We start from the raw sequence: 23,459 nt of genomic DNA, 5'->3' as shown, positions 1-23,459 counted from the left end.
GGTTTCAACATGTTGGCCAGGCTAGTCTCGAACTCTTGTTCTCAGGTGATCTGCCTGCCTCAGCCTCCCAAAGTTCAGGGATTACAGGCCTGAGCCACCTTGCCCAGCGCCCCCCCTCCCCAACCCGGCTAATTTTTAATTTTTTTGGTAGAGACGGGGTCTGGCTATATTTCCCAGGCTGGTCTCAAACTCAATCTGTCCTCCAACCTTGGCCTCCCAAAGTGCTGGGATTACAGGTGTGTGCCACCACACCTGGGCCCCTGAGAACGTTAAACCCCTACCTGCTGCCTGGGAATGGGGATTTTCTGTAAGGTCACTGAGTGGCCCTCTTGGAGAACCGAACCCTGATCCAGAAAAAACACTCTGATATTTGGGCCGTTGTTAACTTGTAATTTTGGAACAGTTTTATATTTGCAGAATTCTTGCAAAAATCATGCAGTGAGGCCGAGGTGGCTCACGCCTATAATCCCAGCACTTTGGGAGGCCGGGGTGGGAGAAGGGCTTGAGGCCTGGAGTTTTAAATCAGCCTGGGCAACATAGTGAGACCCCATCGCTATTAAAATGTTAAAAAACAGGCTGGGCGCGGTGGCTCACGCCTGTAATCCCAGCACTTTGGGAGGCTGAGGCAGGCAGATCACCAGGTCAAGAGACTGAGACCATTCTGGCCAACATGGTGAAACTCCATCTCTACCAAAAATACACGAATTTGTTGGGCGTGGTGGCGGGCACCTGTAGTCCCAGCTACTCGGGAGGCTGAGGCAGGAGAATCGCTTGAGCCTGGAAGGCTAGGGTTGCGGTGAGCCGAGGTCGCGCTACTGCACTCCAGCCTGGGCCACAAAGCGAGACCCTGTTTCAAACAAAAATAAAAATAAAAACAGAAGAGCACAACATCCAGTGCATTAAACTGGCTTTTGGAGGAGGAGGTGGGAATGGGGTTGGAAGTAGGAATACTCAACAGGGTCCGTGACTTTGCTTACAGTTTCCCCACTCTTGGACATTAGAAAATGGAAGAAAGACCGGGCGCGGTGGCTCACGCCTATAATCCCAGCACTCTGGGAGGCCGAGGCGGGCGGACCAGGAGGTCAGATCGAGACCACCCTGGCCAACATGGTGAAACCCCGTCTCTACCAAAAATACAAAAATTAGCCGGGCGTGGTGGCACATGCTTATAATCCCAGCTACTCGGGAGGCTGAGGCAGGAGAATCGCTTCAACCCGGGAGGCAGAGGTTGCAAGGAGCTAAGATCGCGCCATTGCATTCCAGCCTGGGCAATAGAGCAAGACTCCGTATGGAAAAAAAAAAAAAAAAATATGGAACGCTTCACGAATTTGCGTGTCATCCTTGCGCAGGGGCCATGCTAATCTTCTCTGTATCGTTCCAATTTTAGTATATGTGCTGCCGAAGCGAGCACGAATGTACAGCCCCATCACCAACTATTTAAAGCCCATAGAACGAATTTCTGTACATATAGGGCGACTTTTCTTAAATGACCTAGAGGTCTAATCTTTATTTATATTAGTCCAATGTGTAATGCAACTAACGTAGTTATTAACTGGAGTTGAGAAAGTGCTCGTTGTTCTACCAAATATAGCTACAGTGGCTGCTGGGAATTACTGGAAATGCTCGTACGCAAATAGCCCCGGAGGCGGGGCGGAGCCTGAGCCTCACCGCCCTCCCAGAAGTCTTTGGGAGGCGGCCCCGCGGCTCAGGCGACTGGTTGGTACCGGGGAAGATGGCGGCGCCGGAGCTCAGGCGCTAGGGAAGTTCGCACCGCGGACGCCCGTTGGGCTTGGCGCACGGGCCGGCCAGGTGAGCGCGGGGCTTCGGGGGCCCGGCGAGGGCGGACGGACCTCTGACCGCGGCCGCGGACCCCAGAGAACGCGGAGCGGCTGTAGCGGGGCCTGCGGGGTCAGGGGGCGTGGCCGGGAGCAAAGGCTGCTGGGTAGGCGGCCTGGGGCGCGGGGCTCCGGGTTTGCGGCGGAAACTCGGGGGAGGCCTGAGGCCCGCGGGGCTGGGTTCGGGGCGGGGCCTAAGGAGAGTTTGGGGCGGGGCTGAAGGTGCTTGGTGGGACCTAGGGGGCGGGGCCTGGAGTGGGTTTGGGGTGGCCGGGGTGGAGCCTGGGGACTGGGGGGCTGTAGAGGCAGGGCTTGGAGACTGCGGGGGGGTTATCGGTGCGGGGCCTGGAGAGGGAATAGGGTCCCTAGGGTGGAGACTGGGGACTGCGGAGCTATAGGGGTCTGGAGAGGGTATGGGGTCCCTGGGATGGACCCTGGAGATTGGGGGTTATAGGGGCTGGGCCTGGAGAGGCTATGGGGTGCCTGGGATGAAGCCTCGTGTTTTGGGGCGATGGGGGAAGGGCCTGGGGGAAGGGCCTGGAGAGGACATGGGGTCCCCGGGGTGGAGTCTGGGGACTGGGGAGTTTTAGGGGTTGGGCCTGCAGAGCTAAGGGCGTTGGAGGCTGGACCTGGAGAGTACATGGGACCCCTACGGTGTAGCCTGAGAATTTAGGGTGAGGCCATGGTCTCAAAGGGTGAAATGAAGTGTGGGAAGCAAAGGGGGCCAGGGGCGGGGCTGAAAGACTTTTAGAGGCTTGTGGCGGAGCCTTGGGGCCCTGGGGCAGGCCCTGAAGAAGTAGGGAGCCGGGGTTAGGGTTTGAGAACCGGGTTGGGGGTCATTCCAGGCTCGCGGGGGTTTTGCCTCTGTGAAGCGAAACAGCCCGTCCAGATGCCAGGCGTTTACAAAGCCTCAAGGAGGCGCTCCCTCTGTTCCCTGTCACACTCAGCCCCGGCTGGGCCACAGGTGTTCTCTGTCACACTCAGCCCCGGCTGGGCCACAGGTGTTCCCTGTCACACTCAGCTCCAGCGCGCCTGCCCCGCCTCAGCCACAGGTGTTCCCTGTCACACTCAGCCCCACCTCAGCCACAGGTGTTCCCTGTCACACTCAGCCCCGCCTCAGCCACAGGTGTTCCCTGTCACACTCAGCCCCGGCTGGGCCACAGGTGTTCCCTGTCACACTCAGCCCCAGCGCGTCTGCCCCGCCTCGGCCACAGGTGTTCCCTGTCACACTCAGCTCCAGCGCGCCTGCCCCGCATCAGCCACAGGTGTTCCCTGTCTCAGTCCCACCTCGGCCACAGGTGTTCTCTGTCACACTCAGCCCCGGCTGGGCCACAGGTGTTCCCTGTCACACTCAGCCCCAGTGCGCCTGCCCCGCCTCGGCCACAGGGAGCCACCCCACCGCTTGCCTGTCTGCCAGCTCTTCCTTCGGGAGAGACCTAGCGTCCACCCGCCGCCCCCATCATTGCCCACCTGGGCCAGCGCAGACCCTCCGCCGCGCCTCCCAGCTGTGCCTTTGGCCCCCATGGTCTGTTCCCCAGACAGCCAGAGGAGTCCTGGTGAAACCCAAACAGGTCCCAGCCCTCCCGGGCTCCCACCTTGCTGAGAGTAGAAACGCACAGGCCCAGGACTGGCCCTGACCTCTCCACAATCCCCCTCAGCCCCAGCCCCAGGCTCTGTCTGGCCTCTGGGCCTTTGCATCGGCCGTTCCCTCCACCGCGGTCCTCCATCGTTTTCCCACTTCTGGCCTGGCACTCCACATGCCCTGGGTGCTCAGCCAACATAGACGACCCGCCACACCTCCCTCCCGCAGGAGCTGGTGACTGCCCTCATGTGTGACTTGCGGCGGCCAGCAGCAGGTGGGATGATGGACTTGGCCTACGTCTGTGAGTGGGAGAAATGGTCCAAGAGCAGCCACTGCCCGTCGGTGCCCCTGGCCTGCGCCTGGTCCTGCCGAAATCTCATCGCCTTCACCATGGACCTGCGCAGTGATGACCAGGGTGCTTCCCCCCTCCCACCTACTTCCCCTCCCGGCCGCACGGTGTCCCGCCCTGTTCCCCAGGTGCCTGGCACACTGCCTTGCGGGGACTGGGTCTCTCAGGCCACCCCTCACTCTCCCCGGCCCTCCTCTGTAACTTGGGTGAGAGCCTCAGCCTCCTGGGGGTACAGAGGGTGGATTCAGTGCCCCCCAAACCTGGTGCCGGGAGACATGAGATCGCCCCATGTGTGGGATCGAATCGGGCTGGGGCCTTGGTTGACGGAGGCTTGTTGGAGACACGTGCCCCAGTTTTCCAGACGGTGTGTGTCACTGTTTGGTTTTTGAAAAGTACGTGGTGGCTGTGCCTGTCTTCTCTCCATTGTTCGAGTAATAGGCACTCATAATACATGGTCATTAGAGAAAATTAGAAAACTACAGAAAATTGGAATCAAATCAGGGTAAAAAAAAAAAAAAAGCCACCTATTACCTGCTGTGGAGAGGCTCCTCCCACTGTTCACATTTTGGAGTCATTTTCTTCTAATCTGGTTTTAAAGACACGGTTGTGGCACCTCACGGGCCTGCTGTGTTCCTGTGGGGGGACAGCCTGTTTCCTGAGCTGTGGACTCCGCTGACAGCAGCTCCGTGACGTCCCTGGGGTGGGACACGCACTGGCTTCCCTGGAGCCTGCCTGGGGTCGTCGTCATCGCCTCCAGGCCATGGTGCCAGGCGGTGCTGACTATACCCCGTCCCTACAGACCTGACCCGCATGATCCACATCCTGGACACGGAGCACCCCTGGGACCTGCACTCCATCCCCTCAGAGCACCACGAGGCCATCACCTGCCTGGAGTGGGACCAGTCAGGTGAGGCGCTGGGTCCACGTGGCCGGGGGTGGCGACCCCGGAGCGGGGGGCCCCATGTTTCTCTGGTCAGTCTGGAGTCCGGCGCTGGGTCTGGAGCCCCTGGTCTGCAGCTTTGCACTTGCTGCTCTTTGCACAGTGGCCTGAATCGTTCTTCAGGGTGTCTCAAGGCGTCTCTGGAGCGCGCCTCGTGCCACCTGCTGCTCTGCCCTACCTGGGCCAAGACCACTTCACTGGGCTGGCTCCCCCAGGTGCTGTGCTGTCCTGCAGCGCAGCACCCTGCCCATCCCTGGAAGGTTCGCAGTGATGGCTTCTTTCCCTCAGGCTCCCGGCTCCTGTCAGCAGACGCCGACGGGCAGATCAAGTGCTGGAGCATGGCGGACCACCTGGCTAATAGCTGGGAGAGCTCGGTGGGCAGCCTAGTGGAGGGGGACCCCATTGTGGCCCTGTCCTGGCTGCACAACGGTGTGAAGCTGGCCCTGCACGTGGAGAAGGTGAGTATCCTGCCCGAGTGAGCGGGTGAGGTGGATGAGATGTCACCCCACCCAGCTACCTGCCAGCCCCTCTCCTCCTCTCCATCACCAGCATCCCCTGGTTTTTTGAACCTTGCACTTGGCCCCCACCTGCAGTCCAGCTGTCATTAGCACCTGCGTGTTCAGTGGCCCTTCGTTTAACTGAGGGTGGCTGTTCACTTGGCCCCCACCTGCAGTCCGGCTGTCATTGGCACCTGCATGTTCAGTGGCCCCTCATTTAACTGAGGGTGGCTATTCGCTTGGCCCCCACCTGCAGTCCGGCTGTCATTAGCACCTGCATTCTCAGTGGCCCCTCATTTAACTGAGGGTGGCTGTTCACTTGGCCCCCACCTGCAGTCCGGCTGTCATTAGCACCTGTATGTTCAGTGGCCCCTCATTTAACTGAGGGTGGCTGTTCGCTTGGCCCCACCTGCAGTCTGGCTGTCATTGGCACCTGCGTTTTCAGTGGCCCCTCTTTTGACTGAGGGTGGCTGTTCGCCCGGCCCCCACCTGCAGTCCGGCTGTCATTGGCACCTGCGTTTTCAGTGGCCCCTCATTTAACTGAGGGTGGCTGTTCTCAGTGAGTCATCTCTTTCACTGGAGGCTACTGTCCTTAGCTAGCTGCTTGTATAACTGGTGGCTGCTGTCTTCCGAATGTGGGCCACCCTCTGATTTAGTAACATCCCAGAGCCGCTCTCTACGCTCCCTGTGATTCAGCCCCACAGTTAGGAGTAGACGTGGCCAGGGTTGGTGGGGGCACCTGGGTTCAGGCTGTGACTCCACACCTCTGTGTGTCGGTTTCTTCACTGCTGGCGGGGTCTCGGTGATGTTCCCGGCAAAGGCCCCACAGCCACCCCAGCTTTGTGCCTCTGTGCATCTGCTTGTGCTGGGGCTCTCGCAGGAACTAGGAGGCCCTCCTGGAGGGATGCAGCGGACAAGATCTTTTCTCTCGTCCCTTCCTGAGTCACTCCCCAGGGACTGCCATTGTCAGCGCATGGCCGCAGTGCACGCAGCACCGGCTTCAGGCCACGTGGGCCCTCTGGGGTGTACTCCCCACCTTGCGGTCCCGGTTTGTCTGTGTTTCCTGTTTTTGGTAACAGTTTTATCGGGATGGAGTTCACAGACCTTAGAACTCACCCATTGAGAGTGCGCAGCCCACACGGTCCGGATGTTTCGTGTACTCTCGTCATGTTGTGCAGCCACCAGCGCAGCTAACCTCAGACCTTTATCTCTATTCTTTTTTGTTTTTTGGACACAGTCTCGCTCTATCCCCCAGGCTGGAGTGCAGTGCTGCGATCTTGGCTCACAGCAACCTCTGCCTCCTGGGCTCAAGCGATTCTCCTGCCTCAGCCTCCTTAGCTGGGATTACAGCCACCCGCCACCACGCACGGCTGCTTTTTTGTATTTTTAGTAGGGACCGGGTTTCTCCATGTTGGTCAGGGTGGTCTCGAACTCCTAACCTCAGGTGATCTGCCTGCCTCGACCACCCACAGTGCTGGGATGACAGGTGTGAGTCACTGCACCCAGCTTCAGACCATTCTCATCACCCCAAAAGGAAACCTGGTCCCCATCCTGTGTCACCCCGATCCATCCCCCACCCCGGGACCCAGCTGTCTCTGTGGATCTGCCTGTCCTGGACATTTCATAGAAACAGGATCACACACTGCATAGCCTTCTGTGTCTGGCATCTCTCACTGAGCGTGACGTCCTCAAGGTGCAACCCAGCTGTGGCCTGAGTCAGAGCCTCGCTTTTTCTTTTTTTTTTTTTTTTTGAGACGGAGTCTCCCTCTGTCGCCCAGGCTGAAGTGCAGTGGCGCAATCTTGGCTCACTGCAAGCTCCGCCTCCCGGGTTCACGCCATTCGCCTGCCTCAGCCTCTCCGAGTAGCTGGGACTACAGGCGCCCGCCACCACGCCCGGCTAATTTTTTGTATTTTTTTTAGTAGAGACGGGGTTTCACCGTGGTCTCGATCTCCTGACCTCGTGATCCGCCCGCCTCGGCCTCCCAAAGTGCTGGGATTACAAGCGTGAGCCACCGCGCCCGGCCTTAGAGCCTCGCTTTTTCAAATAACCAAATACATTTTGTTTGAGACAGAGTCTTGTTATGTCACCCAGGCTAGAGTGCAGTGGTGTGATCTCGGCTCACTACAACCTCCACCTCCCACGTTCAAGTGATTCTCCTACCTCAGCCTCCCGAGTAGCTGGAATTACAGGCACCCACCACTGCGCCTGGCTAATTTTTGTATTTTTAGTAGAGACGGGGTTTCACTATCTTGGCCAGGCTGGCCTCGAACTCCTGACCTTGTGATCCACCCAACTCGGCCTCCCAAAGTGCTGAGATTACAGGCGTGAGCCACCGCGCCGGGCCAAATTTTTGCTTTTTAATTATATTAATAAAAGGCATATGTGCTCCTTTAACATACTCTCAGACATGCTGGCCTGCGAAGCACACAGACGTGTGGTATGGACACCAGATGAGTCGTTGCCATGGCAACCCCTCACCACCAGGCCTGGTTTGCTGCTGGACTTCTGGACCTGCTTCTTGCTATAAGAAGTGTTTGTTTTTAACTTGTAACTTAGAATGGAGCCATACGATACATATGATACACACTTTTCTCTTCTTCGCATTTTTTCACAACATAGAGACATTTTTCTTGTTTTTGTTTTGTTTTGTTTTTTGTTTTTGAGACAGTTTTGCTCTTGTTCCTCAGGCCAGAGTGCAATGGTGCGATCTCGGCTCACTGCAATCTCCACCTCCTGGATTCAAGCAATTCTCCTGACTCAGCCTCCTGAGTAGCTGGGATTATAGGCACCTGCCACCATGCCCGGCTAATTTTTTTTTTTTTTTTTTTTTTTTTTTTTTTGAGACGGAGTCTCGCTGTGTTGCCCAGGCTGGAATGCAGTGGTGCGATCTCGGGTCACTGCAAGCTCTGCTTCCCGGGTTCACGCCATTCTCCTGCCTCAGCCTCTCTGAGTAGCCGGGACTACAGGTGCCCGCCACCACACCCGGCTAATTTTTTGTATTTTTAGTAGAGACGGGGTTTCACCGTGTTAGCCAGGATGGTCTCAGTCCCCTGACCTCGTGATCCACCCACCTCGGCCTCCCAAAGTGCTGGGATTACAAGCGTGAGCCACTGCGCCCGGCCTTTTTTTGTATTTTTTATTAGCGACAGGCTTTCACTATGTTGGCTAGGCTGGTCTTGAACTCCTGACCTCAGGGGATCCACCTGCCTCAGCCCCCCCAAAGTGCTGGGATTATAGGAGTGAGCCACCGCGCCCAGCCAAGACCCCATCTCTCTTTTTTTTTTTTTTTTTTGAGGTTCGTATTTATTGACATTTGACCTAGAGTCCTTGGCATGGGGAAGGCACAGACCTGGGCCACGGGTAGGAAAATCAGCATCCTACTCTCTCCTCAATTCCATCTGTTAATCCACCAACCCAAATCCCTCCCACCCCACCTGTAGTCCAAAGAAGATAAAATGATGTGCTGCTCTCTCAACAGTCAGCTGAGTCTGAATTGGAGGGTAGGAAGTATTTGAAGTTCTGTTCATTTAGTTCCAGAACAAGAAATAAGCAGAGGCAGGAGGTGGAGAGCAAAGATGCTGGCAGCCCTGCATCTTGCTAGGTCTTTATAGCTGTGTCTCTGGATTTGTAGGCCACTCCTCGACTTTTCAGCTCCCGCACGATTCCTTGGGGCAGGCGACCAGTGACTGACACCACATATACACCTGGCTTAAAGTTACTGACTCGCTGCCACTTGGAGACCCAGCTGTCCTCTGGACTCATCATCACAATGATTCCATCAAAGGAAGAGCTGGTGCAGTCATATACCATTTCTCGGTTACCTGTCATTTGTAGATGTGCATCACAATTGTCACAACCATCATATTCAAACTGGTCTGTAGTACCTTGACCAGCAAACACAGCAAACAGGCCCACAGATGCCGCAGGTCCTTCGGCACCGTCTCCAGGGCCATCTTCACCGATGGGAAGAGCCGACCCCATCTCTTAAAAGACTCATGTTGAAAGAAGAGTGGATGTTTCTGTATGTAAATAACGACTTGACAAATTTGATTTGAAATCAAATAGTGCCCGCAGCAGCCGCTGGTGCTTACACAGCACTTGTGAGTGAGTGCTGCAGCTCAGGTCTGCACGGTGCGGCCCAGGGCCCGACGGCCCCCGCCTGGGTTTGTGAGTGGGGCTCATTGGTACCAGCCGCCCGGCTGCCTGTGTGCTGCATGGCAGAGCCAGAGCCAAGTCATTGCAACAGGGACCACCTGGCTCCCAGACCGAGCATGCTGGTGTCTGTCCCTTTACAGAAAGAGGAGGTGACTCCTGTTGCACACACGTTCACCCATTTAATCCTCCCCACTGTCCTCCAAAGGTGCCATTCCTTCCACCTTACAGATGAGACGGAGGGTCAGAGGGGACCACATCCCACACGGCTCAGGTGGCCAGGTCAGGATCTGAACCCAAGTGCACACTCTCCTGGCTTCTGCGTGGTTCTGTGTGTTTGTGGGGGTTACAGGGGGCAGCCCCCGTGAGCCTGAGCGGCCCCTCCCTCCTCCACAGTCAGGCGCCTCCAGCTTCGGGGAGAAGTTCTCCCGGGTCAAGTTCTCACCGTCACTCACGCTGTTTGGCGGCAAGCCCATGGAGGGCTGGATTGCGGTGACGGTCAGCGGCCTGGTCACCGTGTCCTTGCTGAAGCCCAGCGGGCAAGTGCTGACGTCCACCGAGAGCCTGTGCCGGCTGCGCGGCCGTGTGGCCCTGGCCGACATCGCCTTCACGGGCGGCGGCAACATCGTGGTGGCCACGGCGGACGGCAGCAGCACGTCGCCCGTGCAGTTCTACAAGGTGTGCGTGAGCGTGGTGAGTGAGAAGTGCCGTATCGACACGGAGATCCTGCCCTCCCTGTTCATGCGCTGCACCACCGACCTCAACCGCAAGGACAAGTTCCCCGCCATCACCCACCTCAAGTTCCTGGCCCGGGACATGTCGGAGCAGGTGAGTGGGCGCAGGCGAGCAGGCGTGGGCCATCACGTGGGCTTGGAATGAAGCGCTGCTTCTCAGGGTCCTGGGGGTGGAGACCCATGTGGGCCTCCATGGGCTAAACCAAGGTGTGGGCAGGGCCGGTCCCTCCCGGGGGCTCCAGGGGAGAACACATTTTCTGCCTTTCCCAGCATCTGGAGGCACCCAATCCCTCGGTTCGGGGCCCCTTCCTCCCCCTTCATGGCCACAGCACAGCCTCTTCCTGTCTCTGAATCTCAACCTCCCACATCCTCTCCTGAGGACCGTGTGAGGACACTGGGGCCTCCGGACCCCCAACATGCTCTCCCGTCTCAGTGTCCTGAACCGAATCCTATCCACAGGTCCCTTCTGTGTGAGAGGCGGCCCAGCCACAGGTCTTAGGGCTGAGGATGGGATGTCCTGGGGGCCGCTGTTGAGCCGACCATACCAGGTCGCCTGGATTCCCGTTGTAATTAGGAATCAGTAACGCTCCAAACTCCTCCAAGTCCCTGACTTTGTTCCCTCTGTCCCTTTGCTCTCCCTGTGGGAGGGTGCCATCCGGGGACATTTGCGTTCCTGTGAGTGGATGTTGGGCTCTGGGGACAGGCAGGCCTGGGCTGGAATCCAGGAGGGCCCGAGGGGCAGGCATGGCCGAGGAGACAGGCCCAGCAGTGCGCGGCCCCAGGGTCCCACGGCTCAGGCTCCGGTTGCGTGACCAGCACAGCAGTGCGGGTCTGCCCTCACCCCCACCTCCCCCGCAGGTGCTTTTGTGCGCGTCCAGCCAGACCAGCAGCATCGTGGAGTGCTGGTCCCTGCGCAAGGAGGGCCTCCCCGTGAACAACATCTTCCAGCAGATCTCCCCCGTGGGTGAGTCTCCCGCCGGCTGTGGAGGCACTGGGCCTGCCCTCGGGGGCAGCTGGTTTTTATTTTGGAGGCAGGTCTTGCTGTGTCACCCAGGCTGGTCCTGAACCCCAGCCCTGAGCGATCCTCTCGCCTCGACCGCCAGTAGTGCTAGGATCTCAGCTGCGACCCCGCGCCTGCCGCATTCTGAGTGTGTCAGGCTTGTAGACTCCTCCGTCCTTACGCTGCCGCCGCGGCGGCTGCCACCATCCTGTGCGGGGCCGAGGGCAGAGAGGTGCCGTTGCTCACCCGAGCTCACCCAGCAGGGACACAGTGAGGGGCTGCAGGCGTGTGGGCGGCTGTGGAGCATGGGTCTGTGGGTGGGGCCGTCGGGCAGCAGGGGACAGGCCAGACCGGGCAGGGGCAGTGCACGGAATCCTCCAGAACCTGGTTCAGGGAGAGGAAGCCAAGGCTCAGCGGGTCAGCTGAGGCTGCTGTGAATAGGCCCCCCACCCCACCCCCACCCCCCTCCCCAGCAGCCTCTTCTGGGGCCCCCATTCCCATCTCTATCTGCCCGATGGGCCCCCCGCACCCACGGAGCCAAGCCTGTCACCCCCACCTCCGGCACAAAATCCTGGGGCTGGAGCGAAGCAGGGACGCCCGCCTGCCATGACCGGGGGCCAGAACAGCTGCCTGGTTTTCAGAGCCTCAGAGGCTGCGGGCCGGTTTCCAGGCTGGCTTCCACCTTGGAGAAGGGAGATGTTTTCCCGGCAGATGAGCGCGCAAGCAGGCATTTGCCGATTAGCGCTAATGGACCCTGGAGTGGCCGGCCCGACGGGCAGGTGGGGCAGGTGCTCCTCAGAAGCCACCAATGAGCCCATGTCAAGAGGCTCCGAAGGCTCCTGGGGCCTGCAGGTGGTTACGTCAACTGCCCATTGTGGCCTCTGAGGCAGTAAAGGTGAAGAGGGCCGCTGCATTCCTTCCCCGGGGGCTTGTAGTGAGTCACCAGGCAGGTGAAGAGGGCCGCTGCCATTCCTTCCCCCCCAATCCCCCATACCCCCCCCACAGCCTGCCCGGGGCTCGTTCCTTCCCCCGGGGCTCATGGTGAGTCACAGGCAGTTTGGGCTGCGCTGGCTCCTGCGGCAGCACCTGGCGCCACCCCTTGTGGCAGGTGGGGCTGCATGGACCTGCAGCTTCACTGGTCGGTACCCCCGCCAGGCACGTCTGTGTCCACCATCCGCCCACAGCCAGGCCACTGGGCACTCCTGGGCTCCAACGCTCCTCCTCGTCTCCTGCAGCCATCCTCACCTGCTGGCCCAGCTGTTACTTGGCCCTGAGAGCCACGTCTCACACGTACGCCACAGCCTTTCTCGGGTCTCACGTCTCCGGCAGCTGGGAGTCACTTTGACACAGTCTCCTCCGCACCCATCTCTCCCCCCACCTCCCCATGTGCCCACTATGCCAGGCCTCGGTCCCCGCCATGCCCAGCTCTTCACCCACTGCCCCACGTCCCCACTTAGCAGCTTAGCCTCTCCCTGCCTCGAGTCCCCCATCATTTAGGAATGCTGACCGCAGCCGTCGGTTGGATGGAGGAGGGGATGTAAATCGGGCTGTGAGGGCGCCCTGGGCACCAGCTGGGGGTGTGGTTGTCACGGCAGCTGCTTCACCCGGCACTGGGGTGCTGAGTTTCCTGTCTTTCCTATGAGAGGCTCAATTCCACGAGGGCCAACCACCCCTGACCACTGTGTGCCCTCCGGGTGTCTCAGCCACTCTCTGGGCCTCAGTTTCCCCCCGGGGAATGCTGCTCACAGGACCCCTATAGAGGTTTGCAGGAGGTCAAGGCTCTGTGACCATGATGGCCCGTCCAGGGCAGAGACCTCATGCTGTGGGTAGCACAGAGCAGCTGTGTGGTAGTCAGCTTCAGCTGAGTAACAAGCCAGCCCCAAACTGAGCAGCTCAGACCAGCAGCCCTGCACTGTTTGTTTCTTTGGCTGCCTCAGCTGTGCTCTCCTGGTTCCCATGTGTCTGTGGTTAGCAGCTGAGGTGGCGTGGCCTGTCCACTGGCTGCACATGCTCCAGCAGGCCGGCTGTGGCTGCCTTCCGTGTCCCACGTGCAGCAAGAGCAGGACCCCTCACACACGCTCTCTGGGCCTCCGTTTTTTTTTTTGTTTTGTTTTTTGTTTTTGAGCTAGACTCTTGCTGTGTTGCCCAGGCTGGAGTGCAGTGATGTGACCTTGGCTCACTGCAGCCTCATCTTCCTGGGCTCGAGCAGTCCTCCTACCTCAGCCTCCTGAGTAGCTGGGACTACAGGCGTGTGCAGGCTTGCACCACTACACCCAGCTAATGTTTATTGTGTTTTTTGTAGAGATGGGGTCTTGCTGTGTTGTTCATTGAACTCCTGGGATCAGGCCATCCTCTGGCGTTGGCTTCCCAAAGTCCTGGGATGGCAGGCGTGAGCTGCTGTGCCCGGCCGTGTCACATTTGCTAACACTTGGCCCAAGATTCCCAGAAGTCTCTGCCCCGTTGGGAGGAGCTGCGTCTTCACATAGGGGCTGCCAGGCAGCAGATCTGTGGGTGCGACCGTCCCGCATGGCTTTATTGGAATTGTAGATGAGGAGGGATGGAAATCCCGGCTCAGCTGGCTAAGGCCGAGCAAGTGTTAGGGTTTGCATGGCTGCAGGTCTGAGTTGGCGCCGTCTCCCCACTGTCCGCTCCATCAAGGGGGCGAGATGGCGCCGCCCTGCAGGTTTCTGTGAAATCCCAGGGCCCACCGTGGGTCACGTGCCCGTCCCGGAACCAATGAGTGGCCGAGGCACAGAGTGCTCGGATTGGCCAGGCCTGGTCTTCCGGGCATGGGAGCAGGGCGGCATGAGACCTGGGAAGGACACTGGGCGGGTTGCACGCCAGGCCGTGCTGGGCTCCTGCGGCTGTCTGAGCCTGTCTTCACTCCACTGCCTTCCTGTTTTCCTGTCCCTGATTTTTCAGTTGGTGACAAACAGCCCACGATTCTCAAATGGCGGATCCTGTCGGCCACCAACGATCTGGACCGTGTGTCGGCCGTGGCACTGCCCAAGCTGCCCATCTCGCTCACCAACACCGACCTCAAGGTGGCCAGCGACACACAGTTCTACCCTGGCCTCGGTACGGTGGAGCCAGTGACAGCCACGCGGGGCCTCAGCTCACACCAAGGGAGGTGGGCCCTGAGCGCAGGCCACGGGGCTGTGGGAGCTCACACCAGGGGACGTGGACCCTGAGCACAGGCCACGGGGTCGTGGGAGCTCACACCAGGGGAGGTGGACCCTGAGCACAGGCCACGGGGCTGTGGGAGCTCACACCAGGGGACGTGGACCCTGAGCACAGGCCACGGGGTCGTGGGAGCTCACACCAGGGGAGGTGGACCCTGAGCACAGGCCACGGGGCTGTGGGAGCTCACACCAGGGGACGTGGACCCTGAGCACAGGCCACGGGGTCGTGGGAGCTCACACCAGGGGAGGTGGACCCTGAGCACAGGCCATGGGACTGTGGGAGCTCAGCCTCCTGGGTTCTGATGGGTTCCCAGTTAGGAGGCAGATCCCATCTTTCAGGATCTGTGAAGCTGGCAGACAGATCCAGTGCTCTTTAATATGTAAAGAGTCCTTGCAAATCAACAAGATAGCATGGGGGAACTTGGCAGAACCCCTCTCTGGGTAGGCAGCACCTCTCCTTTCTGTGCTGCAGCAGCTGTAATGTGGGTCCTGAGATCAAACCATGGCATCAGTGCCCCTGAGTGAGTCTGTGCACTCTGTGGTGCTGACCTTGTTTGCTCAGCTGTAAAGTGGGGACAAGTCCACCCTAGCTCAGGCCCTTCCTTCCCCCAGCTCCCGTTTTTCTGTGGTTCCCTGGAAAGAGCATTTATCAAAACCCGCTCAGGGCTCAGGGCCGTTCCTCGGAGCCTGCAGAGAGGTTGAGGGGATGCGGTTCCCTGCTCCAAAACCCTAGGTTTATGCCCCATTTTCCAGCCTCTCTACTGCAGGGACTCCTTTCATATCCTCTTTTCCATGAGCTTTGGGCTCTGGACCCCACCTCCCCCCAGCCTTCGTACAGAGGCAGACCCCAGTGTGACTGACAGCCCCAGCCCACCACCCTAAGATGCTTCTCTTTGGGATTCCAGGAGCCCCAACCCTTGGTCCCCCACCTGTAGCGCCCTCCTCCCCCGTGCTCCTTGAGGGGTGCGTCAGCCAGGACATGGCCCCAGCTGGGAGCAGTGTGGCCAAGGCTGCTGGCTCCTGCTCCCCTGGGGCTCAGGGACTTTGTAACTAAAGAAAGAGTGGCTGGGGGGCACAGGCACTGGATGCCGGTTGGCGGGGGCTGACCCCCTAGATGGGCAGCCTCGGCTCTCCACACCCTGCAGAGCAGGCGGCCCCTCCCCGGTGGGCGTGTCCTGGGCCCTGCCCATGTGTAAGCAGTGCCTGTGCCCCGCAGGGCTGGCCTTGGCCTTCCACGATGGCAGCGTCCACATCGTGCACCGGCTCTCACTGCAGACCATGGCCGTCTTCTACAGCTCCGCGGCCCCGAGGCCCGTGGACGAGCCGGCCGTCAAGCGCCTCCGCAGCGCAGGCCCCGCCGTCCACTTTAAGGCCATGCAGCTCTCCTGGACCTCCCTGGCTCTGGTGGGCATTGACAGCCAGGGGAAGGTGAGCTGCCGGGGCACGTGGGGCCGGGGCTGGTGGGTGCCAGAGGGAGGCGTCCCCCTGCGGAAGGCACCGCAGGTGCAAGCCCCTCGCCAGCCCCTACCTGCGCTGCCTCATCTGTGTGATGGCTTCGTCTTGTTCAGCGAGGTCCCTGGGGTGTCCCACAGTACATGTTAGGAGCTTCGTAACTAGGAGCTGCTGGGAGGACCGCCTTTCACAGGGTAGACTCCTCAGGTAAAGGAGATGAGTGTAAGCCCAGCTCGGCATCCAGTGTAGTCGGGGCTCAGGGAGGGTTCCTTCCCTGTTCACAGAGGCATTGTCCATGACCCTGACAGAAAGGTACAGACACATGCACACAAACACAGACCCACACTTGGGCGTGCACACAGGACCACACACGGGCGTGTACACACAGGACCACACACGGGTGTGTACACACAGGCCTGCACACCCACAGTCGTGGGCTGCTTGCTGGCCCACGGGTCGGTCTGGAGCCTCTGGAGTAGAGTCGGTAAAGAACTACCCCTCCCTCATGGCCTGGGCCCAGAGCCACCCTGGAGAGAAGCCGCCGGGTAGGTCCCTTCCCTACCCCCAACAACACGCGCCTCAGCCCCAGGGCCTCATGCCCCTCCCGGCTGAGGTCGCAGCCCCACGTCTCACCTGGCTCTCCCTGGGCTCTGTCTCTGGCAGCTGAGCATGCTCCGCCTCTCACCCTCCATGGGCCACCCGCTGGAGGTGGGGCTGGCGCTGCGGCACCTGCTCTTCCTGCTGGAGTACTGCATGGTGACTGGCTACGATTGGTGGGACATCCTGCTGCACGTGCAGCCCAGCATGGTGCAGAGCCTGGTGGAGAAGCTGCATGAGGAGTACACGCGCCAGACCGCCGCCCTGCAGCAGGTGGGGGCCCGTGGCAGGTGGGGGCCCGTGGCAGGCAGGGGCCCCGTGGTGAGGGGCCAGCAGCAGGGAGGGGGGTCCCTTGGAGGGTGGGGGAGGTCTCTGCAGCAGTTGTAGAGGTCCCCATGGCAGATGTGGGGGTTGTGGTAGCAGCTGGGGGGGTTTGCCTGTGGCAGGTCGGGGGCTCTATGGCAGGCGGAGGGCAGGAGAGGCAGGTAGCCTGCGGCAGGTGAGGCTGCACATGGGGTGTACTCCCAGAGGCCCGTCCGGTAAAGCTGCACCTCATAGAAGCACTTTCTTTCCCTCCTTACCTGGGAAGTTTTCTCTGTAACACATTAAGCCCCACAGGTAAGGCCTGTTCCCCCGGGACGGCTCCCCTCTCCAGTGTTCCCAGTCTGGAGGTATCTTTCTAAGCCATCCTCTCAGAATGTGACGGGTTCCAGGGTGCACACCCAGTGGCCCTGTGGTGTGAGGCCTCAGGCAACACGGTCAGAAGATGAACACACAGAGGCCCGCCTGTCAGGAGAGGAGAGAGCAGATATGGAGGCCCGCGCGCCAGAAGGGTCCCTTGCAGTGATGTGGTCATGTGGTCATGTGTCTGCAATCCCTGAGTGTCTGCGAAGGACCTCAGATCTAATGAGCTCAGCTGGCAGCTGCCTGTGGGACCAGCCCTCTAAACTTCAGTTGTTTTCCTCTGTGCCACCAAGAACCAATACAAAGATAAAATGGGAAAAAAATCCCATTCACGGCACAGCCTGCCGAGAAACACGTGAGACCCAGGCAGGGGCTGCGACGCTAAACCCCCGCGTGGCTGGGATCTGTAGCTAGTGACAGTGCTAGTGATGGCGAGACCTCGCCCTCTCCCTCCTTGGGCCGTCCCTGTGTGCCAAGCGTTTCATTTTTGTTTAGTTATTTATATTTTTTGTAGAGATGGGGTGTCCTATGTCACACAGGCTCTCCAACTCCCAGCCTCCAGGAATCCTCCAACCTCAGCCTCCCAAAATGCTTCAGCTCATTCATTCTTTCTCGCTAGACCAGGGTCTCTCCCTGCAGGCACCGTGGACATCGGGGGCTGCAGCAGCCTCTGGGATGGGGGTGTCCTGTTGAGCAGCCTCCACCTGTTACTTGGCAGGGGCACCCCCAGTGGTGACAACTAAAAATGTCTCCAGACATCACCAGCCCCCCACCGCCCGCGCCACAGAGGCAGAGCCGCTCCCAGCTGAGAACCCAGCACCTGGTCCTGTGCGCCTGGTCTTCCACACCTATTTCGCCATGAGGTTGCTGAGGTGCAGAGGCGAAGCAGCTTGCCCAGCTGACCGAGTGCCTGGTGTCAGAGTCGAGCTGCTCTTCTCCCCGGCTGGAGCCTTGGCGGGCGCCTCTGCTCTGACCCCTTAGGGTGACCCGGCTTCCTGCCCCCAGGTCCTCTCCACCCGGATCCTGGCCATGAAGGCCTCGCTCTGCAAGCTGTCACCTTGCACGGTCACCCGCGTGTGCGACTACCACACCAAGCTCTTCCTCATCGCTATCAGCTCCACCCTGAAGTCGCTGCTGCGCCCTCACTTCCTCAACACGCCCGACAAGAGCCCCGGCGACCGGCTGACGGAGATCTGCGCCAAGATCACCGACGTCGGTGGGTCCCGTTCCGCGCCTGGGGCCTCGAGGCTGCTTTCATTGATTTATTTTATTTTTATTTATTCTTTTTACTCTTCTGAGATAGGGTCTTACTCTCTCCCCCAGGCTGGAGTGCAGTGGTGCGATCTCAGCTCACTGCAGCCTCTGCCTCTCTGGTTCAAGTGATTCTCCTGCCTCAGCCTCCCAAGTAGCTGGGATTACAGGCACGAGCCACCATGCCTGGCTGATTTTTGTATTTTTAGTAGAGACGGGGTTTTACCATGTTGGCCAGGCTGGTCTCGAACTCCTGACCTCAAATGATCCGCCTGCCTTGGCCTCCTAAAGTGCTGGCATACAGCCTAAAGGCTGGGATTACACTACACCCAGCCTTTTAGAGACAGGCTCTCACTGTGTCATCCAGGTTGCAGCGTGGTGGCGCAATCCCAGCTCAGTGCAGCCTCTGCCTTCTGGGCTCAAGCAATCTTGCCTCAGCCTCTGAGTAGCTGGGATTACAGGCATGCACCACCACACCTGGTTTTTAATTTTTTGTAGCAACAGGGTCTCACTGTGTTGCCCAGGCTGGTCTTGACTTCCTGAGCTCAAGCGATCTTTCCACCTCTCTCTACCCCTGGGGGCTGAGATGCTGCTCCCAGGCCGAGACCCGGCACCCAGGTCCTGTGCGACAGGTCTGCTCCGTCTTCCGTTTTGCCATAAGGAGACTGAGGCAGAGAGGCTAAGCAGCTTGCCCAGGCCCACCCAACACGTGGTGTCCCACTTGCCTCGGCCTCCCAAAGCACTGGGATTACAGGCGTGAGCCGCTGTGCCTGGCAGGATGTTTCTTTTAAAAATTAGGGTTGCTGGGCATGGTGGCTCACGCTTGTAATCCCAGCACTTTGGGAGGCCGAGGCGGGAGGATCACGAGGTCAGGAGATTGAGACCATCCTGGCTAACACGGTGAAACCCCACTCTACTAAAAATACAAAAATCAGCCGGGCATATTGGCGGGTGCCTGTAGTCCCAGCTACTCGGGAGGCTGAGGCAGGAGAACGAAGTGAACCCGGGAGGCGGAGGTTGCAATGAGCTGAGATTGTGCCACTGCACTCCAGCCTGGGCGACAGAGCGAGACTCTATCTCAAAAAAAAAAAAAAAAAGAAAAATTAGGGTTATCGTTTGTCTGGAGTACCCAGTTCACTGTGGGCACATGGCACTCCTGGTAGCTGGGAGCCATGTGCACAGTCGTGGTTATCTCTGTGGGGCCATCCGAGAGGCATCTGTTGGGTGTGTAACCAGCGCCAGCTGCCGGGCGGGGGTGGCTGCAGCTGCACAGTGTGGACACGCCCCTGTGTTCACAGAGTTCACCTCGGAGCAGGGGGCAGATGTGCACCAGCGGGCCAGGCCTGAGCACTGGTGGCCCTGGCATGGGGACCTGCCCACGCCAAGGCCTGCAGGCCAAGAGAAGCTGGTTGGTGCTGAGCACAGCGGCCCCCGGGTGGGCAGGCAGTGGGCTCCCGGTTCCTCTCTGTCCGGCAACACCATCGCCCCCTTCTCGTTCCCGGTGTGGGTCCCCTTGTGTCCTGGCACTGGGTGGGCACTCGGTGCAGGTCGAAGGACTGAGGGGTGCAGTTAGATCACCCTGTGTGTACAAGAGGCCCAAGCTGACCCAACCCACGTCTCCTTGCAGACATTGACAAGGTCATGATCAACCTCAAGACGGAGGAATTTGTCCTGGACATGAACACACTGCAGGCGCTGCAGCAACTCTTGCAGTGGGTGGGCGACTTTGTGCTGTACCTGCTGGCCAGCCTACCCAACCAGGTGCGCCGCGCTCTCCCCTGAGGCCCCGCCCCTCGCCCGGGTCCCGCCCCTCATCCGGGCCCTGCCTCCTGGGCCCTGCAGCAGCCCATCCCCGGGCCCCGCCTCCCCGGCCCCAGCCCCGCCCCTCGTCAGGGCCCTGCCTCCCAGACCCCGGCCCTCAAAACCACTTCGGCCCCACCTCTACTTGAAGCCCCACTTCTACTTGGAGCCCCATCTCTTGACTCTGTCTCTTCTCAAAGCCCCACTTTCTAGCCCACCCTTCTCGAAGCCCTGCCCCACCTCGGAGCCCTCCCCTCCACGAAGCTTCTTCTGCAAGAAACCCTTCCTTGGCCACACCCTTCCTGCCCATTCTCAAAGCCCCGCCTCCCAGGCCTTGCCCCTTCTCAACCCCACCCCTACACGAAGCCCGGTTCGCCCTGCTCCTGCTGCTGCCCCCACCCCTTACCCTCCCCAGCTCTCTGCGCCTGGGGTGGGCGGCTTTGAAATCAAGTTTCCATCCACACCCCCACCTTCAGGTCTACGGCCTGTGTGCCCCTGACCAGGGCTCCAACCTCTCTCCTCCACCCCCTGCCCCCACACTCTGTCCTGCCCCCACACTCTGTCCTGCCCCAGCTGTGATTTCTTTTCCCCAGTTCATCCTGCTGGGGAAGCACAGACGGTTTGAAGTCCCTCTGTGCTTTTTGTGGGGCTTTAGGCTGCCAGGGGCCACCCTGGGGCCTCCCTTCCCTGGTCCTCTCGTGTCCCAGTACAGCCCCCAGGGGCACTCAGCTGTGGGAGGGGGTGGCTGCTCCTCCACATGCAGGTGGGGACGTTGGCCTCAGCCAGAGCCTTGTCTTAGTCTTGTTAGTCTTGAAGACTCTCAGGGATGGGACGACTCTCCAAATGGGGCTGTCCTGGGTCCTGCAGGGTGCTGAGCAGCGTCCCCGGCACCCATCCACTCCGTGCCAGGAGCACCCCAGTCCTGACCACCACAAACGTCCCAGACCCTGCCCGTCGCCCCCAGGTCGGGGTTCCACCGACCCCGAGAGACTTCATCCCATCACCATCCGCCCTCCACCGCCCCAGCCACACGGATGCCTCTTTCCAGCAGGGCTCCCTGCTGAGGCCAGGCCACAGCTTCCTGCGGGACGGCACCTCGCTGGGCATGCTTCGGGAATTGATGGTGGTCATCCGCATCTGGGGCCTTCTGAAGCCCAGCTGCCTGCCCGTGTACACGGCCACCTCAGATACCCAGGACAGCATGTCCCTGCTCTTCCGCCTGCTCACCAAGCTCTGGATCTGCTGTGAGGCCCCCCTCCCTACCAAAACACAAGCCCTGCCTGAGTCCCCCGCCAGAACATAAGCCCCTGCAGGTGGCAATGGCTCTGCCTTGATCTCTGCCATTTCCCTAGTTCCCAGCACAGGTCCGTGCTCGGTGTGGGTGCTTTTGGGATGGCAGCCACCCCAGGCACCCGTTTGCTGTCTCTCCTTGTCGGGTTGTGTGTATGTGAGGAGGGCGGGGGCGGGCTGCGTCATTCTTACATCCCAGTGTCTGGAAAAGGCACAGTACTTTTTATTTATTTTTTTTGAGACAGTCTCGCTCTGTCTCCCAGGCTGGAGTGCAGTGGCGTGATCTCGACTCACTGCAAGCTCCGCCTCCTGAGTAGCTGGGACTACAGGCGCCCGCCACCACGCCCGGCTAATTTTTTGTATTTTTGGTAGAGATGGGGTTTCACCGTGTTAGCCAGGATGGTCTTGATCCCCTGACCTCGTGATCCTCCCGCCTCGGCCTCCCAAAGTGCTGGGATTACAGGCGTGAGCCACGACGCCCGGCAAGGCACAGTACTTTTTAAGTGAATGAGGGAGTCTCTTGACTGAGGCCAGAAAGGGGGAGAGAACCCCGGGGTCACCCAGGTAGGCAGGCAGAGCTGGGGCCCCGACCTGGTGAGAGAACCCTGGGGTTACCCAGGCAGGCAGAGCCGGGGCCCTGACCTGGTGCTCTTGAGCTGGAGGGGCTCCCAGCATGTCCCGGGTGGCCGGGCGGTGCCCCAGGCAGGGGTGCTGAGACCTCGGCCACCCGTCTCTGCAGGTCGCGATGAGGGCCCAGCGAGCGAGCCAGACGAGGCGCTGGTGGACGAGTGCTGCCTGCTGCCCAGCCAGCTGCTTATCCCCAGCCTGGACTGGCTGCCCGCCAGCGACGGCCTGGTCAGCCGCCTGCAGCCCAAGCAGCCCCTTCGTCTGCAATTCGGCCGGGCGCCCACGCTGCCTGGCAGTGCTGCCACCCTGCAGCTCGACGGCCTCGCCAGGTGCGTTTGTCCCTGCATTAGTCCCCAAACACAGAGGGCTCCTTCCTCTGTGTCCTGCCCCGGGACCCCCAAATCCACATGGCTCCCTCCCTCCCTGTCCTGCCCCAGGACCCCCCCGAATCCACACGGCTCCCTCCCTCCCTGTCCTGCCCCAGGGCCCCCCCGAATCCACACGGCTCCCTCCCTCCCTGTCCTGCCCCAGGGCCCCCCGAATCCACACGGCTCCCTCCCTCCCTGTCCTGCCCCAGGGCCCCCCGAATCCACACGGCTCCCTCCCTGTCCTGCCCCAGGGCCCCCCGAATCCACACGGCTCCCTCCCTGTCCTGCCCCAGGACCCCCAGAATCCACGCGGCTCTCTCCCTCCATGTCCTGCCCCGGGGCCCCCCCGAATGCACACGGTTCCATGTCCTGCCCTGGGACCCCCCAAATCCACACGGCTCCCTCCATGTCCTGCCCCGGGACCCCTCGAATCCACACGGCTCCATGTCCTGCCTCAGGACCCCCCAAATCCACACGGCTCCCTCCATGTCCTGCCCTGCAACCCCCCCGAATCCACACAGCTCCCTCCATGTCCTGCCCCAGGGCCCCCCAAATCCACACGGCTCCATTTCCTGCCTCAGGACCCCCCAAATCCACACGGCTCCCTCCATGTCCTGCCCCGGGACCCCTCGAATCCACACGGCTCCATGTCCTGCCTCAGGACCCCCCCAAATCCACACGGCTCCCTCCATGTCCTGCCCTGCAACCCCCCCGAATCCACACAGCTCCCTCCATGTCCTGCCCCAGGGCCCCCCAAATCCACACGGCACCCTCCATGTCCTGCCCCAGGCCTCCAGAATCCACACGGCTCCCTCCTTCCATGTCCTGCCCCAGGACCCCCCAAATCCACACAGCTCCCTCCATGTCCTGCCTCAGGGCCCCCCGGATCCACACGGCTCCATTTCCTGCCTCAGGACCCCCCAAATCCACACGGCTCCCTCCATGTCCTGCCCCAGGCCTCCAGAATCCACACCGCTCCCTCCCTCCATGTCCTGCCCTGGGGCCCCCCGAATCCACACGGCTCCCTCCATGTCCTGCCCCAGGGCCCCCCAAATCCACACGGCACCCTCCATGTCCTGCCCCAGGCCTCCAGAATCCACACGGCTCCCTCCCTCCAT

The 23,459-nt window shown here is 60.3% G+C and overlaps 3 protein-coding genes, 1 non-coding gene and 1 pseudogene across 17 annotated transcripts in view; 2 read left to right on the top strand and 3 right to left on the bottom strand.

The window, feature by feature from the left end:
* Positions 1-1,304: 1,304 nt before the first annotated feature.
* On the bottom strand, positions 1,305-1,411 carry LOC129467181 (U6 spliceosomal RNA). Its single transcript, XR_008652304.1, has one exon. It is a non-coding gene; the product is annotated as a U6 spliceosomal RNA (small nuclear RNA).
* A 260-nt stretch (positions 1,412-1,671) lies between these two features.
* MED16 (mediator complex subunit 16) overlaps positions 1,672-23,459 on the top strand; it is a 25,355-nt gene continuing 3,567 nt past the window's right edge. For 2 of the 11 annotated variants that reach the window (XM_063619986.1, XM_063619989.1), the window contains exons 1-14: positions 1,673-1,809; positions 3,646-3,832; positions 4,566-4,673; positions 4,995-5,164; positions 9,588-9,638; positions 9,753-10,184; positions 10,949-11,054; positions 14,013-14,168; positions 15,489-15,700; positions 16,388-16,594; positions 18,011-18,221; positions 19,884-20,017; positions 21,108-21,300; positions 22,086-22,302. In XM_063619986.1, coding sequence (XP_063476056.1) covers positions 3,664-3,832; positions 4,566-4,673; positions 4,995-5,164; positions 9,588-9,638; positions 9,753-10,184; positions 10,949-11,054; positions 14,013-14,168; positions 15,489-15,700; positions 16,388-16,594; positions 18,011-18,221; positions 19,884-20,017; positions 21,108-21,300; positions 22,086-22,302 — 2,366 coding nt within the window. In that variant the 5' untranslated portion in view covers positions 1,673-1,809; positions 3,646-3,663. Of the gene's footprint in view, positions 1,810-3,645; positions 3,833-4,565; positions 4,674-4,994; positions 5,165-9,587; positions 9,639-9,752; positions 10,185-10,948; positions 11,055-14,012; positions 14,169-15,488; positions 15,701-16,387; positions 16,595-18,010; positions 18,222-19,883; positions 20,018-21,104; positions 21,301-22,085; positions 22,303-23,459 lie in introns of all 11 variants that reach the window. The other 9 variants (XM_063619992.1, XM_063619987.1, XM_055247625.2 and 6 more) reach the window with 7 other exon arrangements.
* Positions 2,516-3,631, top strand: LOC129466804 (uncharacterized). 4 transcript variants are annotated; one of them, XM_063620018.1, is made up of 3 exons: positions 2,516-2,799; positions 2,837-3,049; positions 3,134-3,631. In XM_063620018.1, the coding sequence occupies exons 1-3, from the start codon at positions 2,725-2,727 to the stop codon at positions 3,470-3,472; spliced, it is 627 nt and encodes a 208-aa protein (XP_063476088.1). In that variant the 5' UTR covers positions 2,516-2,724; the 3' UTR covers positions 3,473-3,631. The 4 variants fall into 4 exon arrangements, with proteins under 4 accessions (XP_063476088.1, XP_063476087.1, XP_063476085.1 ...); XM_063620017.1 differs by having other exon boundaries at positions 2,837-3,100; XM_063620015.1 differs by having other exon boundaries at positions 2,837-3,631.
* LOC129466495 (transcription elongation factor SPT4-A-like) lies at positions 8,479-9,170 on the bottom strand (annotated as a pseudogene).
* The window catches only part of CFD (complement factor D), a 19,512-nt gene continuing 13,107 nt past the window's right edge, over positions 17,055-23,459 (bottom strand). The window contains exon 5 of the mRNA XM_063620013.1: positions 17,055-17,107. Coding sequence (XP_063476083.1) covers positions 17,081-17,107 — 27 coding nt within the window. The 3' untranslated portion in view covers positions 17,055-17,080. The remainder of the gene's footprint in view (positions 17,108-23,459) is intronic.

The sequence above is a fragment of the Symphalangus syndactylus genome, chromosome 17, assembly GCF_028878055.3.
Source record: "Symphalangus syndactylus isolate Jambi chromosome 17, NHGRI_mSymSyn1-v2.1_pri, whole genome shotgun sequence".
NCBI classification, from domain to species: domain Eukaryota; kingdom Metazoa; phylum Chordata; class Mammalia; order Primates; family Hylobatidae; genus Symphalangus; species Symphalangus syndactylus.
The sequence above is the reverse complement of the archived record's forward strand: the minus strand, read 5'-3'. Positions and strand labels throughout refer to the sequence as shown.

What these genes read in the sequence shown, in the direction of transcription:
- LOC129466804 (XM_063620015.1), top strand. Translation starts at nt 2,725, where the DNA reads ATGCCAGGCGTTTACAAAGCCTCAAGGAGGCGCTCCCTCTGTTCCCTG. An exon ending in CAGCCCCGGCTGGGCCACAG is followed by an intron (nt 2,800 to 2,836) that starts GTGTTCTCTGTC and finishes GCTGGGCCACAG; the next exon opens with GTGTTCCCTGTCACACTCAG.